This window comes from Nilaparvata lugens, chromosome X (assembly GCF_014356525.2).
Source record: "Nilaparvata lugens isolate BPH chromosome X, ASM1435652v1, whole genome shotgun sequence".
NCBI lineage: Eukaryota > Metazoa > Arthropoda > Insecta > Hemiptera > Delphacidae > Nilaparvata > Nilaparvata lugens.
In genome coordinates, this window is record NC_052518.1 from 35,144,400 (window position 1) to 35,170,152 (window position 25,753).

General features: G+C 34.3%; 1 protein-coding gene across 1 annotated transcript in view; it reads left to right on the top strand.

The window, feature by feature from the left end:
- Positions 1 to 7,210: 7,210 nt before the first annotated feature.
- Positions 7,211 to 25,753, top strand: part of LOC111055687 (lachesin) — a gene marked incomplete in the record, with an annotated part of 137,429 nt that continues 118,886 nt past the window's right edge. Inside the window, 1 exon segment of the mRNA XM_039443207.1 lies at positions 7,211 to 7,556. Within this exon segment, the coding sequence (XP_039299141.1) occupies positions 7,502 to 7,556 (55 nt within the window).

Below are 25,753 nucleotides of genomic sequence, written 5' to 3' on the forward strand. Positions count from 1 at the left end.
GTTCTTTAAAAACAATCACAATGTGGTAGCAACGCAGATGCTTTTTGTAGGCGGTTTGGTTTGAATCTTCATGACAGTTCCTGATCTGGTCGAAAGGATCTGCACTTCCTAGAAAACAAGCTGGGCAACCTAAAAAAGGTAGGGTACCTGAAAATATCGCGGCAGTGAGGGCGTCCATTGAACAATCCCTATCGCGCTCTGTGCGGAAACATCCAGCTCCACTTGGAATATCGTCCAGAAAAGCAAGGCGAATTTTACACTTCGATCTCCATTTACACCCCTAAAAGATTATGGTTGTTCCAGACGACTGGTTAAAGCATACAGATGCTTGCAACGCACTCTTAACCTCTGTGCAACACGATACTATTCAGTGGTCTACAGATGAACCATATTTTCACGTCTCCGGATCAGTAAATACAGGAAGTACAGATCCAGTCGACCATACAGTAGTAAGACATTCCTTAATGGCGTCACATAGGTTCATCAGAAAGCCAGTCATGATGATTCAAACCAAACCACCTAAAAAAGGTTTAAAAGTTGCATTTTTCAGCGTTTTGCTTCCACGCTCATATCTTGAAAACAATGCATTCAACCGACATAACTAACTATTAAATGAAGCTTGATACATTCTCTACACTTTTTGTTTAGTGAAATTTTGTGATATTCCCAACAGTTCCCCAGATATTCGCTCTTGAAGGTGTGTAATTCTTAAAATAGCAGGTTTTATCCAATGTTTTGCTCTTTCATGGGTCATAGCTCTCCAAAAATGCATCATAAAATGGGGACTTTTGATATGTTCTCCTCCTAACTAGTTTCAACATAGCTGATAAGTCAAAAATGTTGTTTAAAACATTCCCTCCAAATTCCTTTGTCTATTGGTCTATTGTTGCAAGAATGGATATTTCACACTCAACACTAAAGCTGCTGCAAAAGGTGTTGAGAAATTTGTAAAAGTGTGAATTTATACATCAAATTGAGGAGAATTTAATGCTCTATAAGCTCATAATCAACATGGATTTTTCCCATCGATTTTTAAAAAGTTATAAAAGCAAAAATAGAAAAAAATTGGTGGCAAATGTGTTTTTTTTTAATGTCACACCTTCAAGAGCGGATATCTCGAAAACTAGAGGAGATAAAAAAAAGTTGTAGAATGAATATTGTAGGAGATCATATAAGCTTTAATTTGTTATATATGATAGTTATGGTAAGTCATAAGATACATATTTTTGAGTTTTATGCAAGAAACCAAAAAATGGTAAATGGAAACCACAATTTTTATACTGGGACAAAGTCACCATACTTTTAACCTAAAATGACTTTTCAAATGATCACTATGTATAACAATTAAAATATAATTAAAAACAAAAATAAATGTTCTCGCCGATATTATAAGTCTTTTAGAAATGAGTTTTCTAATAGGCTACGAAGTTCTCAGACAACAAAATCACAAGATGAAGCAAGAAGCTAGATTTTATGTCGATAATTCAAGTAATATACCGAGATTCGACAAGATATTGATTGTAAAACCTAGATAATGATCAAGGCTATGGATATAAATGTTAAACATCGATTTCGGATAACAGATATCGGAGATAAATGATTTGAATCTTTTTCCACGACGTGGGTCAAAGTCACCCCGGTATTTTACAAAGGCGACTTTCTAGAAGTATCTTAAGCCTAGGTGATGAAAAATGATACAATATAAGTAGAGTTATAATAAATGAGGTTATGTAGAGTTCTTTTTTATTATTGTATTAACTTAATGATAAGTTAATAGGAAAAATATCAAATAAAAGAATCATTGCTATAGATTCACAAAAAAGCTTGTAGTGCACCCAATAAAACACAGAAAGCGAGACAGGATAAGGGGCTAAGCTATCTGTGATAATAGGAAAACAGTTACCGTACAGGAAAACTTTATTTTCTATATGAAAACATAGCAAATCAAGTATGGGTGCCTCAGTAGCCTACCTACTTTTACTTATTGCAAATGTTAATTCATTTCATTAGATTATTGGAACACATCAACTTATATTTTATAGCTTTTATAAAGTTTCTAGTTTTTAATGTTCCCGAAGACCTGGCATTGCTGGCAAGGGCTGAAGAAGTTAAATCATAAAGAAGTAAATAAACCATTTCACAAAACTTAAGTAACTTACATCTAGTTTTAATAGGTTGATATTAAAAGAAAACTTACTTGGTAGGTTTTTGATATTTCATTAGCTTCATTAACTTGAGCCATTCGTTCTCCACAGAAAACTCAAAATATAGGTACGATATAGGCAGTAGTAGCCTAATGCTATTGTTATCTGAAAAATAGTTTCCAATTAGGCCTAGCATAAATTAAATAAATATAGGCTAAGTGAATTATCATCAGAATAAAAATAAATAGCCAAAATAAGTTAAATCAATAAAATATGGTATGCTACTCTAGTTTTAAGTTTGATGTTTTTAATTAAAAACATTGAAAATATAAAGTTGTCTTTCTTATTGTATTACTTTATGTGATACATATGATTATAAAATAAAATGATAAACAATGAAACAATGTTGATCAACCAATCTCATTGATTCACAGTGAAACTTGCTTATTGTTCAACTCTAAATGTATTAGGAAATACTGTACCTATGTAACTAAGTTAATGACCAACAACCTTGAAAAATAAACATTAATTGTTATCATGGATAAATAGCAACATAATATTTCAATAGGAAAATTCAAATCCTAAATAATGAAATACTTACCAACATATAAGTCAGTTTCTTTCTTGTTATAATGAAGATTTTTTTATTAGGTATGCTACATTATTGCTACTTCATTTTATAACTAATACCATAACCAACAGTAAAAACACGAATTAAAATTATAGTGGTTTATAAGATAATAGTCATGTACATATTATGCAAATTTTCAAAACTCTGTTATCTGTTTCAAACAAGACTGACGACTGTTGATGAATTCATTCTAGGTTAACTATATATAGTGAGGTCCACGTTATAATGGCAGTGGATAAAGATAGAAGAATAGCGATGCCGATTCTCTGCATTAATTAATTATATTTCTACACTGTCATAAACATAATTGGCATCGTTGTGGACCTAGAAAAGGATAATACCACCGGCTTTGTCGAATGATAGACAAGGATAGCAAAACCAAAGTTGATCTAATAGTCATTATAACGTGGACCTCACTATAGAACCCTTCATATTTGTTTTGCGATAAATTTGTTTCATCACACATTTACCCAGTCTCCCTAATAACGATCGATACTGTGAGTTCGATATATTTCCAATTCCACATACTTTCAATTCCACCAGCTGACAAGATATTTTGAGTTCCGCCGGTCTTCACGATATTCGGAGTTCCGCCTGTCAACATATTCGGAGTTCCATATATTTCCAATTCCGGCCAGCTGCAAGATATTTTGAGTTCCAGATATTCCCAATTCAGGCGACCCTCACAAACCACTCTTGGTCACAGTCAGCACCGTATCGCGCATGCGTCAGTAACGGTTTTTTCCCGTTCCATTCAGTCAGCTCTTCGAATGTAACGTTCTTTGTAATGATTATTTAACTTATGTTAAAAACACTATAGCTAAGTCAGCATATTGTCATTTCAAAGCAGAAACCTAACCCCCTAACCACCCCTTTTACATTTAAAACATCAATAAACATAACTTTTGGTAAAAACATCTAATCCCTTCCAGCATATTGCAATTTCAAATCAAAATCCAAACCCCCTGACCTATCTTTTCACCTTTGAAATATCAGAAAGGATAATTCTACCTGGACCCTAGCCCTTCTAGCATATTGCAATTTCAAAGCAAAAACCTAACCTAACCTTATGGAACATTATCAAATATAACCCGAAAAAACCTTACCACTAACCCCCAACGTTTTCACATTCAATTATTTGGATTTCAAAGCAAAATCCTAACCCCCTAACCCATCCTTTCACCTTTGAAACATCAAAAAACATAACTCTACCTGGACCCTAGCCATTTCTAGCATATTGCAATTTCAATGCTAAAACCTAACCTATCACAGTAAAACATTATCAAAAATAACCTAAATAAAACCTAACCCCTGACCCTTTCACATTTAATACTTTAGATTTATTTGCCATCTTCAGAACAAAACATAAACATGTGGTTCATTCCATGAACATGTTCACAAACATGTGGTTCAAGGCCAAATCCCTAACCTATCCTCCCACCTTTGAAACCTAATTAATCTGTTGAACGATAGACAAGGATAGCAATACCATTGCAAATCATACACTACCATTATAACGTGGACCTCACTATAGATACTCAAAGAATACTTTTGAATAACTATGTTATAACTGTGACTGTTGCTGGCCGTTACCACAGAATAAGTACAGATTGGAAACTTGTAATAAATCGCCTATCTAACCAATGCTTTTTACATGACCCCAATACTAAAAACGGTGTACACACGTACGTTTGCCTCGGGTGAGCATACGTGTATGGGCTTGCATTCGCACGTGTGGACACTGTTCGCTGAGGCATGTGGGCGAACCGGAACCCTGTCGGTATTTTGGCGTGCTCAAAGGCGCCTCGGGCGAGCATTGAATGTACGTGTGGACGCGATTTTGCCATACGGGTGAGGCAAAACGTAAACATTGAAGGCGTCATAACCTAATTCCAATGAATTAGGTTAATGAATGACAAATCAAATTGTGATCCAATAACTAATTGTAAATTGTAGGATTTTTGTAATTTTGTAGGATATGTGGATTGTCAAATATTTAAATAGAAACATGCATGGAGTATATAATTCGTATCATGATTAACAAATTTAGAACTGCATAATTTTGTGAAGAAAGCTTCTCTACAGGGTTCCTACAAGAAAGTATAGCTCAAATATTATTTTACTGTGGCTATCAAATCATCTTGTGTTTGTTTCATGTTATCAATCAGAGTTGTTAATTAAAAGTGTAATCTTCAATATGATATTATACGTTTTAGATAGCTAGGCTATCTATAGAGAGATTTATTCAAACTTTGAACTAGTATTCCCTTGAAGGTAAATCTTGAAGCTAATCTTTTGGAGAATCTTGTTTTGTCATGTGTATGAGCAGAGTTAGTTTAAAATGGGCAGCAATTTAGTATTTGATTCAATTTTATGGCTAATTTCCTTAAAGAAGACTGTGAATTCTGTGGGACAGTGTTAAGTGCTTTGATTAGGTCATCAAAACTTCTGGAATTATTGTAGAATTTTTCTTTTTTTGAGATTCAGAATAGATATTGGAAACCAACAAATGAATCGCCTAATGCCAAGAATCTCAAAGTTAGAGCCAATCGTTCTTGTGGAGTTATTGCTTCCCTCATGATGATATCATTTTTTTGTTTAGATAACTAGTTGAATTAGATTCAGTATATTAACAAGATAATGTTTTAACAACCTAAGAAAGTTTGAATTGTCAATATTATGTCATGTAGCAATTTATTTCCTTACTTCAACCTACAATCGTTCAACCCACCAACATCGTTTGTCAAGTTTTATTTTTGATTTTATTATATAAGTCATTGAAATAAAATGATACTGCTGCAATTTGTGATAACTATCTTCAATGATGGAATGACGCCATTGTTGTCATGTTGTGGAAAATCTACATCTACCATGTCTTCGTGTCGTCTGCAAATCAGATAGCTTTTTGAATGCCGAGGCATACGTGGATCGCGTCCACAAGGACGTACAGGGAATGTTGAGGCATATGTACATACGATTGTTCGCGCGAATCTGTACGGACGTGTGTACAAGGCTAAACACGTCACGTGACCTTGGGAAGTTCCAATCCTGGTCTTCTGATTGGCTCGTAGCAGTGAATGAGATCAATTGATCCGGATCATTGAAGTGATCCGAACCTACCATCAATACTATTACAATGCGGCGCTTCCTAACAGGATGGCGGATTTTAGCGTCAGGGTACTAGCCAAGTTTCCGTACTGTATGTATACTGTGCCGTTACTCTGTTTCTGAGACAAAGAGAAGCTGCTCACTAGCGGTGCATCATAAAAAGCTGGTTTTGCATCCATTTTGTGGTGCACCAGTGGCAGTAGATCCTCCAGAACCTACTCATTCAAAGAACTGACCGAATGGAACGGGGATAAAACCGTTACTTGCGCATGTGTATTTAAGGTGCTGTGCGTGACAAAGAGTGGCTTGCGTATAGATGGGAGGTTCGGATCACTTTACTGATCCGGATCAATTGGTCTCGTTCACTGCCGCGAGCCAATCAGAAGACCAGGATTTTAATTTCTAACAAAATGGCGCAGTGACGTGTCTATATTGTATTTGTGACATGTGAAAAGCATTATAGTGAGGTCCACATTATAATGGCAGTGTACGATTGACAATACTGTTGCTGTCCTTTTCTATCATACAATAAAATAGATAGCACTATCTCTCTCTCGCTTTGCAATGTTGTCTATTTGCTAGAATATTTTATATTTACTCTTGACAGTGACTGTACAAAACTGAAAAAAAATTCTCAGCCGCCATTTTTTTTCTTCATTCTATCAAAATACTTGAGTACACAAGTCGTATAATTGATTCAAATGTATTTTTGGAACGATGAAATAATTTTTGAACATTACTGTATGAGAAACACAAATTAAAATACCCGAAATGTCATTTTAAAAGTTGATAACCAACCATCCTAGTCTTCATCCATGCTTCAGTTAGCCTACCCGTATAGGTTAGACCTACTCGTACCGGTATAAATAACATTGAAAAGTTATTTCAAAATTAATCCATTGAAATTACTCATTTTTAAAAAGTATATCTATTTTTCTATTATTTTGAAAAGAAATTGTAATAGAATTCATACCAAATAACTCAATTTCTGTTGTTTTGAAATTCAGATCAGTGTATCACAGCTTTTTAAATTAGCCGCCATTCCAGGTTTGTATAAAAATAAAGATCTGATCTCAGTTATGGAAGCAAATTTTTGAATCAAATCATGAAAAAATATATTTTCTTGATAAATTTTACATTAAATTCATAATTTTATCAAGGAAATGATAATTATTATTGGATTAAATTTAATGGGATGTATTGAGTAGCAGCTGTGTACAGTCAGTGGCAAAATTGAGAGAATTAGCAACGTTTTTATCCTATATCTTTCTTCACTGCCATTATCACGTGGACCTGACTATAGTTGTATAGGCGTTCGATTGATAGTTTCCATTCTGTTTCTGTATCTATTCTGTGACAGAACAGTCAGAGTCTGCGCCATTTTATCGAAATTCGAGCTAGTTAGTTCTTCCCCTTTTTGAGTGTTTGTTATTTTAGTGTATGGAATGTTTTGTTGGATTTGGATAACTTCTCTTTCGTATTCAAAATTAGTATATTTATAAGATAATTTATAAATTATTTAATAATTGAGGCTGTTTTCCAGACTTGATTACTATCGACTTTCCGCAGTTGAGTGTAGTTTGAATCTAAGTATATTGAAATTACTTTCTCACTCATAATGTATCATCGATCGTTTTTCGCCATTGTGTTCCTACTTAATGTTTTCGCCACCTGTAAGTATATTTATTTTAGGTTTAATCATGTTTCACTTTAATAATGATTGAGGTGTGAGTCATGAGTACCTATGTATATCATTGTGGTGTGAGTCATGAGTACCTATGTATATCATTCCTCTGCTTGGGTGGGGTTTTCGTACGGTGTTCTTCTCTTGTTGATAATATTGATAGGCTAGTTTTACTTGAAATAAGAGGCTTCAAAAATCAGTTTCAAAACAGTTGAGACGAAAACAGCATTGTACGGTAGGCCTAATGATTGGTTTGTAAATTCATAATACAGTACGATACGGGTACCGAAGTTTCTTAATTTCTGTGTTGATTTTAAAAATTACGAAAAAGTTGAAAAGATGAAGCTTGTTTTAGGTTGATTAAATCTAGTTGAATCACGCCTAATAGTCATCAAGGATGACTAATTTTTAATTAGGCTAGCCACTCTGTATCATATAGGCTACCACTTTTAATGAGTCTAATGTAGTACAAATGTATCATTTGTATGTAGTTTCTATTTTTCTTGTCCTACTTACTACCATAGCCAAGGATAGTACTTATTGTGTTCCATAAAGTTTTTAGGTAGGCTATCCCAATTTCAAGATATCCAGGCTCCCTAGATCCAAAAAAATGCTTTTGGTATTGCCACCCATCGAAATTCAATAAAAATCCCTAAATTGTGTTATTCACGGTTCTCAACATTTTTTTTTCAATCAATACCCTGGAAATAGATTCATAAGCTCTATCAACTGGCATGAGTCTCTAGACTCGCAAAATATTTATCCTCTCAAGGATTGAAGGATTTTCTTGTACTGTACATGATGACCATAGTTGAAGACCTCTCAATATTCCCCTATTTTTAATGTATATTATGATTGTTGTTATATTCAAATTTGTATTCTTTATTTTCTGTATAAATAGAATAACAAGAAATGCATGTAGGCTTTATCACAGTCGTCATAAATATAAATATATACACATAGATAACATGTTTTTAGAATGTTATTAACATAATAAAAGGTCAGAAAAAGGCAGCCAGACAAAAACTCATTCAATGAGTAAAACTCTCCTTCTAAAACAAACTAGTTTTATTTGAACAAAGCATCATTATCAAACTATCTGGTCATTTATTATAAATTTTAATACCAGTGACATTTATATGCCCTTCAGACAAGGCAAGACATTGTTGGGGACGTAGCAAATTGGTACCATGTCTTGTAGAATAATGGTGACTAGCTGCTACAGTTGCAAAACGATCACTATTCCTTCTTTATGAAATTGAAATTTATTCATAACACTGAAAATTTACAAACAAAAACAAATAAACTTGACAAATCAGTACAATTATTTTGAAAAAAAAACTAAAATACATAATAAAATATCATCTTCTAATTGCAGCTCTCATCAAGCTCTAAACCAAGATATTTGATATTTTGCCCCTGATCTATCTTTACACAAGATGTACAGAATTCATTATGATTAGATAGGCAGACACCACATTTGAATAGTACGGGAACCTGCAGGATGGGATTTGATCTCAAAGAGAAACAAACAAATTTGGTTTTAGTACTTAGAGCCAATCTATGCACTGAGGACCAAATTTTTATCCAATCTAAGTCACTTTGCATCTTAGAAGTTGCCGTATCAATCTCTTTTTCATAATACAGCAGAGCCGTATCATCCGTAAAACAAGTTACTGTTCCACTCAGATTATTTGAGCATAATTTATTTATAAACACCAGGAATAAAATTGGTCCCAATACCGAGCCCTGGGGTACCCCACATGGGATTGTCAAATAAGAGCTCAGAACATTCTTAACCCCAACACACTGACTTCTGCCCACCAAGAAACTTTTGAACCAGTTTAAAGCAATGCCTCTTATTCCAGCCTCCCTCAATCTATGAAAAAGAATGTTATGGTCCACAGAGTCAAAAGCTTTAGTTATATTAATAAACAGGCCCAAGACATTTAAGTTTTTGTTCAGCCCATTGAAAATTCCTGAACAGGAAGATAGTAATGCATCCTCTGTACATTTCTCCTCAATAAAGCCATATTGGTTCTCACTCAGAAAATTATTTAAATTGAAAAATTTTTGAATTCTTGCTTTAACTATTTTTTCTATAATTTTCGAGAACACAGATAATAGTGAAATAGGCCTATAATTATTCAAATTCATGCAATCTGTTTTTTTAAATAATGGGATGACTACCGCCCCTCTTCAAGCATGCGGGAAATTCACCACTTTCAAAACTTAGATTGATCAAATGAGCTAGCACAGGACTTATGAATTCACTGGAAAGTTTAGCGATAAACGCTGATATACCGTCAATTCCAGTTGCTTTATTTTGATTCAATTGAGAAATTATTCGTTTTACCTCATCTACACAAGTTGGGAAAAAGAAAAAGGAGTTTTGCACAGAAAGTGGAGGAAACATTTTATTATAATCAGAAGGGTTCAAATTGCTAGAGTCATCGATTCGATCGATAAGCTTTTCTACAATTGTGACGAAAAATTTATTAAACTCCTGAGCCACTTCAAGCGGTTGCTGAACAGTCAAATGCGAATTGTCAAATGTCTTAATTGAATCAAGGGCATTTTTCTTATCATTCGCTGTATCCAAAACTTTATTAATTGTATCCCATTGTTTTCGTGGGTTATTTTTATTCATTTCAAACAAATATTATGAAAGTATTGGTTCTTCCTAATTGCCATATCCTGTTTCAATTTAAATGCAAAAATATCAAATTCTCTTTTCAATCTAAAATTTAGTGAATTTTTCTTTACTTTTTTATACAACCGATTTCTATGATGCTGTCTCTTACATAGCTCAACCGTCATCCAGGGTTTTAAAATCTTGACATTATTTATTTTATTCAATTTACTAGCCTTAATGGTGGCTTTATTTACTCTTTCGTGAAAAGTTATTAAAAATATATCAAATCCATCAGACACATTCATTTGTATTGAAAACTTCAGTCCAAACTGCATTTTTCAACAGATTAGAAAGCAAAGTCCTATCAATAGTTTTAGTTTTCTGATTTGTATGATAGTTGATAGATGATTTTCTGGTTTGACATTTTATAGAAAATAATTTGAATCCAAAAGGCAGATAGTTGCATCATGATCACTACGACCAGAAGATAATACATGTTTTATATACAAGGTGATTCATAATTATGGTAAAATAATTCAATACGAGATAGTAGAGGTAAAAATAAGAGAAAAAGTTCATATAAACATATATCCATAAACGCTTCATTAACGAGCTATACAGGGTGAAAGATTTCGACCAGAATTCAGTTCCTCCGGTGAAATATACCGATGCTGAATTGTTTGGGGACTAGTTTTTGAAAAACTTATGCTGGATTCATATGGAAAAATATCTGAAAAATTGAATAAAACTAGTCTGGAAGCTGTAGTGTGAGTAGTTTTTGAGAAAAAAGTTGAAATATGCAAAAAATTTAAGTAGAAAATCACAGACTTCTACGTTTGATGCCTTGATGCCCAATAACTTTCCTTAATGACCAGTAAACGAATAATTTTTCGCAATAAAAATTGTAGAGAATTCAATTCTGAGTAGAATTATGTAAGCTGTGTAAACTAAATTCAAATAAAAGTTGAATAAAATGTATTCTTATGTAGTACATTACACCATAAAAATTTGCTGTTTTATGAGGAGAGAACTAATAACTCATAGGTTGTAGCTGATTGCAAATAAAACATGGATTTTAATAACAGCTGTTCCAAAACAGCTGATTTATTATGTTTTAATTGAGAAAATATTCAAATGAAATTATCAGCTGAAAATTATTTTCAGAAATATTTTAGCTCACTGTTGAACAAAAAAAAAGCAAACTGTAAGTTAGGCCTACTGTAACCGCGCTGTGTTTTTTGTTTAATCTATTAACCAGTTATTTGTAACCATTCCACTTTGCTTTTGTGTTGAGTGTTAACTTTTTAAAAAATGGCAGGTAATCTTAGACATTATTCATACTCCGAATTAGCTGACATGCATTTAATGTATGGAGTGGGACACTACTGTAATAGTACTGAAGCAAGACGTTTGTATCAAGAGAACTTCCCTAACCGAATATGTCCAAGTTCAAGGTTTTTTGCCACTATTCATCAACGTCTGTCTGAAACAGATTCTTTGATATCCAAAGAGCACATTTTTGCAGGCATACCCCGATCTACTATGACTGTTGAGTTAGAAGAACAAGTTCTTAATGAAATTTATCAACATCCAGAGAAGAGCACAAGAGAATTATTGTCAGTGCAGTTTAATGTCAATCAATCTATTATTTGGAGGATACTAAAATAGCAAAAATTACATCCATACCTCCTCCAGAAAGTTCATACTCTATTGCCACGAGACTGTATTCCCCGTGCTGGTATTTGCCGATGGTTTTTAGTAAAACTTGTTTACCCAAACTTTTTAACAACCGTTTTATTTACCGACGAGGCACACTTTACAAGAACAGCTATCGTTAACGTCCACAACCAATATATTTGGGCAGCTGAGAATCCTCATGCCATCAATCCTAATCTTCCACAACATCAGTTTTCAGTAAACATTTGGGCAGGAATCATAGGAGATCATGTACTTCTGTTTGAGCTTCCTCCCAGGCTTAATGGCATAATCTACTAGTCTTTTGGTATAAGTTTAATGTCATTCAGATATGCTACTTTCATATAAAAAAAACTTCATAAAAAACCGAATATTTTATTTGCAATCAGCCACAACCTATGAGTTATTAGTTCTCTCCTCATAAAACAGCAAATTTTTATGGTGTAATGTACTACATAAGAATACATTTTATTCAACTTTTATTTGAATTTAGTTTACACAGCTTACATAATTCTTTTCAGAATTAAATTCTCTACAATTTTTATTTCGTAAAATTATTTCTTTACTGGTCATTAAAGAAAGTTATTGGGCATCAAACGTAGAAGTCTGTGTTTTTCTACTTAAATTTTTTGTATAATTCAACTTTTTTCTCAAAAACTACTCACACTTCAGCTTCCAGACTAGTTTTATTCAATTTTTCAGATATTTTTCCATATGAATCCAGCATAAGTTTTTCAAAAACTAGTCCCCAAACAATTCAGCATCGGTGTATTTCACCAGAGGAACTGAATTCCGGGCGAAATCTTTCACCCTGTATAGCTCGCTAATGAAGCGTTTATGGATATATGTTTATATTAACTTTTTTTCTTATTTTTACCTCTACTATCACCTATTAAAATATTTTACCATAATATTATGAATCACCCTATATATATATATATATATATATATATATAATATATATATATATATACATACTGTATATATATAGTGATGTAAAATTCCCGGGAATTTAAGATCGAGGAAATATTCCCAGGGAATTTAAAGGAAATATTCCCAAAAATCATAATTTCCCGGGAATTTATGGGAACTTGAAATTTTTGATTTATTTCATAAAAAATGACCGGAAAAGACATTTTTGTTACACAAGGTCTCAATTACCTGTTATACAACAGATTTATGTAAGCAATATAAGGATGAATAACTTATAAACTGTAGTAAGTTCAAAGGAAACAGTAATTTGAAGTTCATTAACTGAAAGGAGAAATGAGCACTCAATTAATCATTCAATTGCACCACTATTATCATGTCTTACAAGTTGAATAATATTTTTTTACTTACTAATAAATCCCTGTAAATCAGGTAAAGAAAGTCAGCAAAGTATGGAGTGTAATTTAACTGCCATTGCATGATTTTATTCAATTTCTTCGCACAAAAATAATTGACCCCTAAATAAAGATTAAAGTAGAATATAAATCCAAAAATTAAAAATTATAAAATACAGGAAAATAGGTTAAACTAAAACAAGGAGCATAATCGAGTTTAATTCAATATTAAAAAGAAAATAAATTCACAGCTCACAACCTTTCAAGAGTCATTGAGGCTCACTTAACTTACTCGTAACAGATTTATGGCAAAAGCTTTTGCTCATGCTCATCAAAAAAAAAAAAATAGTTTGAGCATTTGCTCAAAAGTAAAAGCTTTTGCTCAAAATTGTATGAATACACTTTAGTCTAGGCAACGATGACGAATGCTCAAAAAGATATAGAGGGAAAAGTTTAGAACTAATTTTTGACCTCGCAGTCCTTTCAAGTATAGTGAGGGGGTAAGCATATAAAAAGTACACACTCCTACCACACTCAACACTACAACTGCTATAGCCTACAAATTGATGGAAAGCATAAAATGATGAAATAATACATTAAATTGAAGAGAATTGAATGCTCTACAACTCACTGGGCCATATGAATAAAGTTGAGCATTTGCTTATACTTCTAAAATATGGAGCATTTGCTCCATTTTCTATGAATAAACGTGAGCAAAACCTTTTGCTCATGCTCATCAAAGAAAAATAGTTTGAGCATTTGCTCAAAAGTAAAAGCTTTTGCTCAAAATTGTATGAATAAACTAGAGCATTTGCTCAACTTTTGAAGCAAATGCTTCAAAAAAGGTGAGTCTAGTCTAGAGCAGCTTATCACCTTTTGCTCATAGTAAAATGGCTCATCTAATTCGTATGAGGAAGAGGAAACTAAACCAGATACGATCACAACCAATAGTTGAGAGCCATAAAACTCTTTTTAGATTCAACCATGATATATATCACCATTATCCTTACAAAAGAATAAATAGAAAAGATATTATAAAGACCTGTTATAAAGATAGCCATCACAAAATAGGAAATGACATTAAGAAGATGAGTGTAGACGATTATAAGAAGGCTATTGATATTATAAGAATATGCTGAAGATTATTATAGAGATGACTTTTTTTCACGCTATTATTTCAAAATTCTAAACTCAACTAACCTAAAACTCTATAAATAGAAAACAGAGCAGACGACGCAAACACAAGCGGTGCACCCTACTTGCATATTTAGCGCTTCCGTGAGCTATAAAAACAAAGTAAGGCTACAAAAGCTAATCAGCTGATGAAAAATCTTTAAAATACGTGAACATTTGCTCCAGAGTTCAGGAGCATAAGGTAAGAGTGTAAGGTGAAGCTTATTCATATAAAAATGAGTAAATGCTTTTGCTTCTACCTTTTGCTTTCTACCTTATGCTCCATGCTCTTGCTCATGAGCATTTGCTCTGGTTTTATTCATATGACCCATTGTCTACCCATTGTCCCAATACTCGTATAGTTCAGTCAATGAAAGATTATAGAGGGAAATTTTGGAACACAATTTTTGACGCCGTAGCTCTTCTTTTAAGGATAGTAAGGGAGTAAAAGTCCTCACTCCTACCCCCTGTGTAAAAAAATTACATTTTTCGATGCATTGTTGTTGAGTAATAACAGAGACAAGAATAATATAGAACTTACTTATCCTTCATCTATGGTAATAAGCCCTGAAAGTGCAAAACGTTGGAAGAATAACTGTCATTTCAAAAAAGTGAATATCACAAAAACTAAAGAAGATATCACAAAGCTGTACTGTACAAAACTTGTAGGAAATATATCTAGCTTCATTGTTACTCAGTTAGCCATGTCGCTGAAATGCATTGTTTCCCAGTTACATGCTGTCAGCCAGAAACGAAAAAATGCAACTGCTAAACTACCCTCATCCCTTAAGCTCAAAGAGTAGGGATGAGGACTTCTGATATGTTCACCTTCCACTGGTTCAAACAAAGCTGCAAAGTCAATTATTGTGTTCCAAACATTCCCTCCCAATTTCCCTGACAATTGATCTATTGTTGTCAAACTGAAGATTTCAATTTCACACTCAACACTATAATGGCTGCAACAATCGTTGGGAGATGAATAAAATAATGAGATCATAGATGAAATTGAAGAGAATATAATGCTCTATGAGCCCATGATTAGCACGGATTTTTCAATGAATCGTTAAAAAGTTATAAGGCCAAAAAGATAAAAAAATCGGAGCCGGAAGGGTTTTCTTCAAATTGTGACTATTAAATTTTTCTTCAAAATGTGATACATTAGAGAGCTCATACCTAGAAAACTATGAGAGATATGGAAAAATGTTCAAAATGAAACTTGTAGGATAATTTGTGAGCTTTAATATTATGATTGTGTTTGACAAAAATTTTCGAAAGGCGCATATTTATTCGAGATATATGCAAAAAACAAAATATGGCACTTTCAAACCACACCCACCACCTTAGCACAGGGGGTAGGAGTGAGGACTTTTGATATGTTTACCCCCTTAAAAGAGCTACGGGGTCAAACATTTTTCCTAAAGTTTCCCTCCATAATAATCTTTCATTGACTGGACTATACGAGTATTTAAAAGACAGAGAGTGAGTGAGCAAAAATAGGCTCAAAGAATGATGATTTATTGATTATATCAATGTAAAATGTGGCTGAGCTTGATCAATATCAAATAGAATGTTGATTTATTGATTATATTGATGTAAAATATGAGTGGGATTGATCAATTTCAATCATTTTTAGAGCAATTTTATAAATTCCCTTAAGTTCCCATAAATTTCCTTAAATTCCCAAAATTTCTTGGCCTCGGAAATATTGCCAAATCATAAGTTCCTTCCCACTGGGAATATTCCCGAACCACATCACTATATACACCATAGCACTTAACAGAAAACACTTTAAAGTTTTATAATATAAATATAAACAGGATACACACGACACGGATAGATTAAAAACACTTGAAAACTTACATTTAAACGAGAATTTTCGGGAGCTGGGTCCCCTTTGTCAATCAACCAGGAAGTGAAGTGGTGCAGATTTGAACATTCTAACGGTCGTGACCACAGAGACGCGGTAGAGATGTTGTGTAGACCATAGAGCACAGACGAATGGAGGCGCATTGATTGAAAGAGCATTATGGGATTAGTTGGTGGGCCATGATGGGTTATTTCAAGCAGGAGATTTCAAATTTGAGTGGGTTATGGATAAGGAAAGGTGTAGATTATGAATTGATAGAAAAGAGGAGATTTAAAATTAGAAATCCGAAATGAAGTAGAATAAAATTAGAAAATGGAATTATAGAATTGAATTGGAATTAAATTTATTTTAATTTTTATTTTGATTTTTATTGAAAATTTATTATATATTTGATAGCTGTGAAATTTCTTATATATGATGAAATTTATTTCAATTTGATTGGACAGTTGGTGTAGAGTTGATAGTTATGGTACTATTGCTGTCTGTTAAGACCAGGACTGGAAGCAGCTCCAAGCACCCAAATAAAAGCCAATTCTTTCGTCTTGACATCTATGGAGGGGGCTGTGGGAGGGAGAGTGGCAAGGACTCTGACTTTGAAGCATTGGTCAAAGTTCTTGTTGTGCTCAGAGCCATGGGTGGGGATGGGTAGGGAAGTATTATTTTTAAAGGAAGCCCTGTGATTGTTGATCCGGAGGTTTAGGGCAGTGGTGGTTTCACCTATGTAGAAGGCAAGACAGAAGTTGCAGGAAAGGAGGTAGATGCAATTTTTGGAGATGCAATTACTGGATTGATGGATTTGATGGGTGTAGTTGGTGATAGGACTGGTAAAGGAAATGGAAGGATCAGTGATAGGGCAGGTTTTACAGTGGGGCCGTTTGCAGGATAGGGTACCAGGTGGAGTTGGGATTTCATCAGAGGTGAGTGATTGGTTTTTATTAAAAATTCTTTTGAGGTTGGGAGGCTGCTTGTAAATGAGGGTGGATGGTTGCTGGAAAAGGTGCTTGGTAGAGGGATTGGAGGAGACGACATGGAACAGATCTTTAAGGACAGGATTGAGGTTTTTGATTCCAGGGAAGTCGGTAGTGCAGAGCTCTGGAGTTTGTGGGATTTGGGAATTTTTTGTGGTTGGATTAGTGTCTGTTTTGGAGGAGATTTGTTTCTGTAACAACCTTTCAGGATAGTTACATTTCAGGAGGGATTGGTGGAGTTCTTTTAGGTACTGGTCAAGATGGTGGGGATCACTGCAAATTTTTTGGCCTCGGATTGAGAGGGAACGTGGGAGGGATCTTTTGATGTGGTAGGGATGGCAACTCTCAAAGTGTAGGAACTGTTGAGTGTGGGTGGATTTGGTGAAAGTATTGGTGGATAAGGCATTGGAGTTGGAAAGGATTACTTTGACATCTAGGAAGTTGATGGAGGATTCAGAGATATTCCAGGTGAAGGAGACAGAGTAGTTGGAGTTGAGTTGATTGTGGAAGTGGGAGAGGGTATCATGTCCATGAGGTCATATGAGGAATATGTCGTCAATGAAACGGAGCCATATCAGGGGGGATAGGGTTTGTTTAGAAAGGAAATCCTGTTCAAGGAGGCCCATGAACAGGTTTGCATAGGATGGTGCCATCCTGGTGCCCATGGCTGTACCCTGAGTCTGAAGATGATATTTATCTTCAAACCTGAAGGCATTGCTTGTGAGCACCAGTTTTGCAAGGTTTACTAGGAAGGTGGTTGAAGGGGTGGAGGGTGTGGGACGTGAGGAGAGGAAATGCTCAAGGGATTTTAAGTCTTCAGAATGGGGGATGGATGTGTAGAGGGAGGCCGTTTCCTATCCTAAGAAACACAACCCTTCCAACTGATCAACAACTCCTCCTTGTTACCATTGATGTGGCCTCCCTCTACACATCCATATATATATATATATATATATATATATATATATATAGGGTGTGGGACGTGAGGAGAGGAAATGCTCAAGGGATTTTAAGCCTTCAGAATGGGGGATAAAGACATTTTATGGTCTTCTCGTTTATATATATATACGACCGATAAATGAGAAGACCATAAAATTTCATAATTTCAAATCTGCTAAAAGTCCCTCCACATGTATGATATACTAAAAGGCCTTCTATAATAATTCGGATAGCACGCTTCTGTATCTTGAACACCTCATTGGAATGGGATGAGAACCCCCAAGCTTGCATATGTCATCACCGATGCAAAACAGCCATGATAAATGGTAAGTAATTCTTTATCTAACAGTGACTTCAATATTCTCAGTGAGAAGCACACTACTAAGTCTACTGCACACTTCAGTGAAATCTTGGATTTCACTGAAATTTCTTGGTATCCAAGAAATGCTTATCAATAATGTCTGTAGTTTTCTGCTCGTAAGCAGGTCCTTCTATATGGCAGCAGCCCTCCACTCTCTTCTATTCTCTGCCAGTCGCTTCGTTGCATAGTAGCTCATCCCCTCCTTGATGTCGTCCAACATTTTGTATCTTCTTCTCCCTCTTCCTCTTCTTCCCTGAATGGTCCCCTCCATGGCATCCACCAACAAGCATTGCCGTCTCATCCAATGTCCCAGCCATCTCCTCTTTCTTCCCTTTATCACATCCAGCAGACTCCTTCTTTCCCCAACCCTCCTCAACACCTCCTCGTTTGTAACTTTATCCCTCCAACTGATCCCCTCCATCCTCCTCCATATCCACATTTCCAATGCCTCAAGCCTCCTCTTATTCTCCTTTCTCAGCGTCCAAGTTTCTGCACCATACAGTGCCACACTCCAAACATAGCACTTTATTAGCCTTTTCCTTAGTTCTTGTCCAGTTGGCTACAAAGAATTCTCTTTTTCTTATTGAATGCTGTTTTTGCCATAGCAATTTTTACTTTGATTTCTTTGTTGCATTTCATATCCTCTTCCATTATGCTTCCTAAATACTTGAAAGATGATACCTGTTCCAACTGTTCACCCTCCAGTACAGCATTCCCCATTCTTGCTCTCCCTGCACCAATTCTCATGCACTTTGTCTTCCTCACGTTTATCCTCATTCCATACCTCTCACAAGCCTCATTCACATCTCTCAACATTCCATTCATCATTGTCCAGCTATCAGCCAGGATCGCCATATCATCTGCAAATCTTATGCACTCTATGTGTCTTCCTCCAATGCTGACTCCTCTTTTGCCATCCAAACACTCCTGCAATATATCCTCTAGGTAAACATTGAAAAGGATTGGTGACATACAACATCCCTGTCTCACTCCTCTTCCCATTCTACTCTCTTCTCCAATTTCGCCCTCTATTCTCACTCTGCTGGTCTGGTTGACATACAGGCTATTCTATTATCAATAATAACTTCCAGAAATTTAGACGTAGCCGACTCACTGATGTGCCTACCATTTACAGATATTGATATTGGAAAGGGTGACTTATTTTTTGATAATAGACTTCCAGTTAGCCAAAATTTATAATTATAAATTATAATTAATAATTTAAAATTTATTTCGAACAAAGCCTTGTAAAGCGCCAATTCAAATTCCAGGTCATTGATATAAATGAGAAAAAGTAGAGGGCCCAGTATTGACCCTTGGGACACTCCTGAGCTCCTTGGAGGTTTTTGATTTGATTCCCTGCACCTCAAACTGAGACCGGTCCTCAAGATACGATTTGAACCATGCAAGTGATAAACCACGTACACCACACATTTCAAGCTTAAGCAAGAGTGAGTGTAAGCATGATTCACTCTATCAAAGGCTTTTGATAAATCACAAAATAATCCTATGGCTGGTTCTCGACGTTCAAGTTGGTTAATGATAGAGCTTAAAAAGATAGAATGGCATCTGTGGAACTTCGTTTTGGCCTAAATCGAAATTGCTGATTGGACAAGAAGTTGTGACAATTGAGATGAAATAGCAACCTGGAATGAACTACTTTCTAAAGAATCTTTGATAGAGTAGGTATAAGTGCTACAGAACGATAATTTTCTTCACTAAATTTGTCACCCCCTTTGAAAACCGGAATAATCCTTGAATGCTTGAAAACTGCTGGGAAATGACCTTCATTGAAAGACTCATTAATTAAATAGGTTAATGGCCCAATAATATTTGAATAGGATCGATGTAGCAGCCAGGTTAATATTCCATCAATTCCATATGAATTTTTTGGTTTAAGTGATAAAATAGCCTTGACAACATCGTCATACTCTACGAAAGGTAGGTAAAACTGTGTTTGAATTCGGGGGCCCTTGGGTACTCTAATTCCTACATTGTTATCGTCCATGGTTGCCATGGCAAAATTGTAACATGCTATAAATTTTCGGCTCTAAATTTATTGTCTAAATTCAATATTTTTTAAATTTGGTTTAGTGGTTTTGTGTTTTGTTTCGGTTTTGTATATGTTTGGACTTTTTAACATCAAAATGAACTTTATTCCGAAGTGAAAAGTGTAAATTTAAAGTATTTTGCTCACTATCACCTTAGTTTCCGGTTTCCCATTAGGGAACTTTGGACTATATAAGGCGAGGTGGAACTACCCTTGGGTCTCCCTCCCCACCATTCAAAGCCATACGCTAATAATAATAATTGTTCATGTATTGTGCTGATTTTATAAAATACCTATTTAATATGTTGGCAATGGAATTTGTTGACTTGATGGCTGTATCAATTTTTAAAAGAGAAGATACACCTTTATTGGCCACTGATTCGGAAGTCTCTCTTTCAACCACATTCCAAACATCTCGCCGCATATTTTCTGAGCTGTCAATTTCTCTCTCCATATCAATTCTCCTTTCTTGTTTCAAAATTTGTCTAAATTAAACTTGTATGTTTTAAAAGCTACTTCAAATCAGGGTTATTTGTGATGCTCACTAAAATTGAGAGATCAACATTATCATCAGCAAGCTTCTTCAATGATTTATTCCACTTCTTTCTTTTTTACTTTGTTTTCTCTTACTTTTGTGCGCTTCAATGGAAAAGCTATTGTGAAAGCACAGAGCAACTTTTCCATAAAAACCTTCCATTGTCTATCCAAATCATGCAAATTATAAATAATTGACCAGTCTTCTAGCAGCAGAAGATTATTGAAATTTGAAATTTCCATTTCCATTTGAAAAACGTCTTTTATAGATGTATTTGGGCTTTCCAATGTCTGTATTTAAAATGAAAGTCAACTGAGCATCATGATCAGATAAACGCTCTCAACTGGACTACAAATAATTGAGTCATGGAGATGTTAGTAACAACATTATCCAACAATGATTTAGAATTGGGGGTGATACGGGTTGGTACTTTGACAAGTTCATGAATGTTGAATGAGGAGAATATATCTTTCAGTAATCTTACGTTGCGATAATCTTTTTTTTTCAAAAAATCAATATTCCAATCACCGGTTTTTAATATATTTTTGTATTTTTAAAATTAATTTCAAGGACAGTTTCTCCATTCTAGAATGAAAGCAATTCCACTATTGCTTGGTGATCTATAGCTTATATGTAAACGAGGACAAAACTAGAACTTGATGCTTTTCCACGTTCAGCTGTATCACAGAGGAACTATGCTGAACTATCAAAACCCCTCTCATCATTGACACTGTGTCATTGAATTTATTCTCCAGGTCTGACAAACGTGTTAGAAAGGTTAGAAAGGTTATTACGAACAAAAACAGCAACTCCTACTGACCTTTGAGACACATATGTAATTTGGTATGATAAAGCTTTCATTTTGGTGGATCCAATGCTTTGTTAGATAAACTATATTTGGAGGGACTTTCCTAGAAGCACACAGGTGGTCAATCGTATTTCTTGTACTACGTATATTGTGATGATAAATGCTTAACGCCTGTTCATAATTTGGGGTCCTACTATTCGATATAAATGCTTTGTCTGGCTGTTTATAAAAAATTGAATTTTTTATTTTCAAATTTACTAAAAATGAGATATTGGTAATTCAATCAAACTATTACTAAGGGGTAAAGTCCAAGCTTGTCTGTTGTACTTCAAGAACAGAAACTTGAATTGAATCCACTACAGCCTACCAATGTAGACCCTTCATGAAGTTTTGATTCTCATTTTCTTGAATAAAGTAGATGTTGAACATAATAATTATATTATTTGACTTTTGAATTCAACTTGAAGGTCCAACTTACAACTGGGGAAATTGAATAAAAACATTTGTTAGTCAATGTAGAGTGTATAAAAACAACCACCGGTAAACCGGGGTGACTTTGTCCCTATTTTGGGGAGTTGAGATTTTAAACAGCTTGCAATCAATACTTAAGTTGAAACATATCTCTTGAAAAATATCTTTTATTGTATTCTGCAATGTTTGAAGAGTATTTTTCATTATAAAAAGTTAATATTTTTCTCAACTTTAATATTAGTTTCCTTTAATATTTTTATTAACTTTAAAACAAAGATACATTTTTTGAAAATAAGAGACAATGTCAACCAGGGGTTGGGGTGACTTTGTCTCACTTTAAAAAAATATATGGAAAGAAATTAATTTTTCAAGAGTTGGACAAAGTTGTTAACCTTTAAAATGAATAATGACATTAAAAACAAATGAAATCCATTTCAAAAAATCACAAATTATTTATTGAACATATTTCAGTTTCTGCTGCCTAAAAATCCTATGGCATGTTGACTCCAGCTGCAGAATTAGCAAAAAATCAATATTGGTAACTTTTTAATTTTAAGGAACATGAATATTTTGTTCCATTATGTAGAATACATGATATTTTGAATTGTATTTGCATCATATCCTGCATAATATCACAATTTTCATACTGGGACAAAGTCACCCCAAGTTTAACCTAAAAATGACCTTGTGGTATTTAAGTAGTAACAGAACCCTAACCAGTTCAACTATGGATGATACTATGGATATTATGGATTTACCAATTGAAATATAATAAAAAGGCAAACATAAAAAATGTACTCGCCTTAGAAACAAGTTTTCTAATACGAAGTTTTCCGGCAACAAAATTACAAGATGAAGCAAGCAGTTAGGTTTTATGTCAACAATTCAACTAATATATCGAGATTCGACAAGATATCCATTGTAGAAACTCGATAATAATCAGGGCTACGGGTATCAATTTTGATCGTCGATTTCGGATAACAGAGATCGGAGATAAAATGATTTGAATATTTTTCCGCGAGGTGGGACAAAGTCTCCCCGGTCGACGGTGACTAATTGATGCGGTGACTATGATGCAGATGAAAAATGAAACTGAGATTATTTATATTTTTCACTTCATAATTGACCGAGCGAAGTGAGGTCTAAGATTTAAGTCGACGGTTTTGCCTTTCTCTTTATGTTTATATTAATGTTCCGCTTTTACGGCAAAACGCAGCAATAGATACTCATGAAATTTGACAGGTATTATTTATTTATCCATTTACAACAATATGGGAGCATACGGGAAAATCCCAAAAATTGCTCCCCAATAAAAAAAATTACAATAATCACTTTACAAAGAAATTGAAAATTGAGAGAAAGAAACAAGGAAAGGAGGTATGCTCCTTTCTAAATAGATTAGAAAGGGGTAGACAAAGTCTCACCTCAAAGTCACTGGAGCCTTCTTAATACGCCAATATTACCGTAAAAATCAGACTAGAAATATTCATCATAAAGCAGCTGTCGAGTGGATTATTAATTGCTTGCAATAAGGCATGCAATTGATAACTCGAAGTAGCATTGTATTTTCTCCCGACTTTTCTCTGCTGTCAACTTAGTAAACTTTTGATGATAGTTGTTTACAACGTTAGCAAAGTTGTTTACAGCAAATTATTAGCATTGTCGATACAACAACCCTAATAGCCATTAGTCGTTTACAAACCTATATCTCGCCGACACGACAGGGCAGAATTTACTCTGATGTACAGTATTAGAGGAGGCTGTGGTTTATAACTGCGCGAGGTCTACTGTTCATAGAACTACTAGTTATATACTTTTGAGGTTATGGAAACTTGAATTCAAGTAAACTTGACTTCAATTTTGCAAAAATAGTTCATTCTACTTGAATGTTGAGAAAACTTGAATTGCAAGAAACTTGATTAGGAACGCCGCTTCAGGCAATCCGCAGCACAAGGCTCACTGTAGCATATATTATTCTGATGGGGATAGCATATTACAATTTTTGTTAATTATAGCTATTTAAATTCGAATAAAAGTCATCAGAAAGCAATGAGCAAAGTTGTGTGAGTATACCACACCAGATTTTTGGAATTGCATAATTTTTCCTATTGTGTCATAAGGAACAGTGGAATAAGCTATCACACTTTTAGCTCAATCACCAGCTGATATTACATCCGTTTTTTCTTCTAAGCTCTGACCTGCCTCACCCCTATTTGTCATTCAATTCTGCTTTTTAATTTAGCATTTGAGCTATGAAAATCAATGTAATTGAACCAATACAATTATTTCGATTGGATAATACTATATAATACAATATATTGAATCAATTTTTATCACACATCCATCCCTCTTGAAGTTGAAGAATTCAATAAGCACTATTGCATCCTACATTCATTTCCTTTGTCAATTCACTTCTTGAACCATCAATCATTATACTCTTTATGGTCAACTACAGTAGAGTGATCCATGGTCTAGTGGATAATAGACCAACAAAAAGCCATACGAATTTACTTTACAGTAGTCTCTACAATGAACCTTGATTAAATAAATCCACCTATTCAACTGATTCAATTTGTGCTTAAAGACTCAGAATGACCCTAAAAATATCCCCGATAAAATGATGAAAAGAAACACGAATCTATCTTGGTAGAATCAAGTATAAAATTAAAAATTGTTTGTGCTTGGGGGGGGGGGATGGCCCTTTGCCCCCCCTCCTCCTGGAGACGCTACTAATATGAATACATCTCATTACATATTCTCATCATTGTATATTCTCAATAATTGCATAATTATACCGTCTTCACACATTATCTTATCTTCTCACATGAATTGGGCCCTATTTACAACACAAACAATAAGTTCAATTGATGATTCAGAATAAAACTAATTTAGTTGTCACAAATAAGTATTTATTGAAAAATTCATATGGTTTTATATAAATTGATCAAAAAAGTTTGGGTTGTTACATTATTCTAAATAACATTTTCATTCTAAATCTTTTAAACAAAAATCTCGACCCTTGAGCATCACAATATGATCATGTGAGGGATTAATGGAGCCATGTGAATAAAGGAAAAAAGAATAGACTATCTGCCCAGAGGCTGATATTGTTATTGAATGATTGCCATCCTGACAGACTAAACATTTATTATTAAAGTACCCATTGTGGAAATACTAATTGATCATTATTTGTAATGACAGTTTCATACAACAGTTTAATAATGAGGGTCTTTGAAGCACATGTTAGTCGTAGGTTAAGATATGAGCGAGCAAAGCGAGAGTGTGTCTTAAATATCTCACGAGTGCTTTATAGACCTAATTTAACTATTTAATCAATAATTTACATTATTGTGTCTACA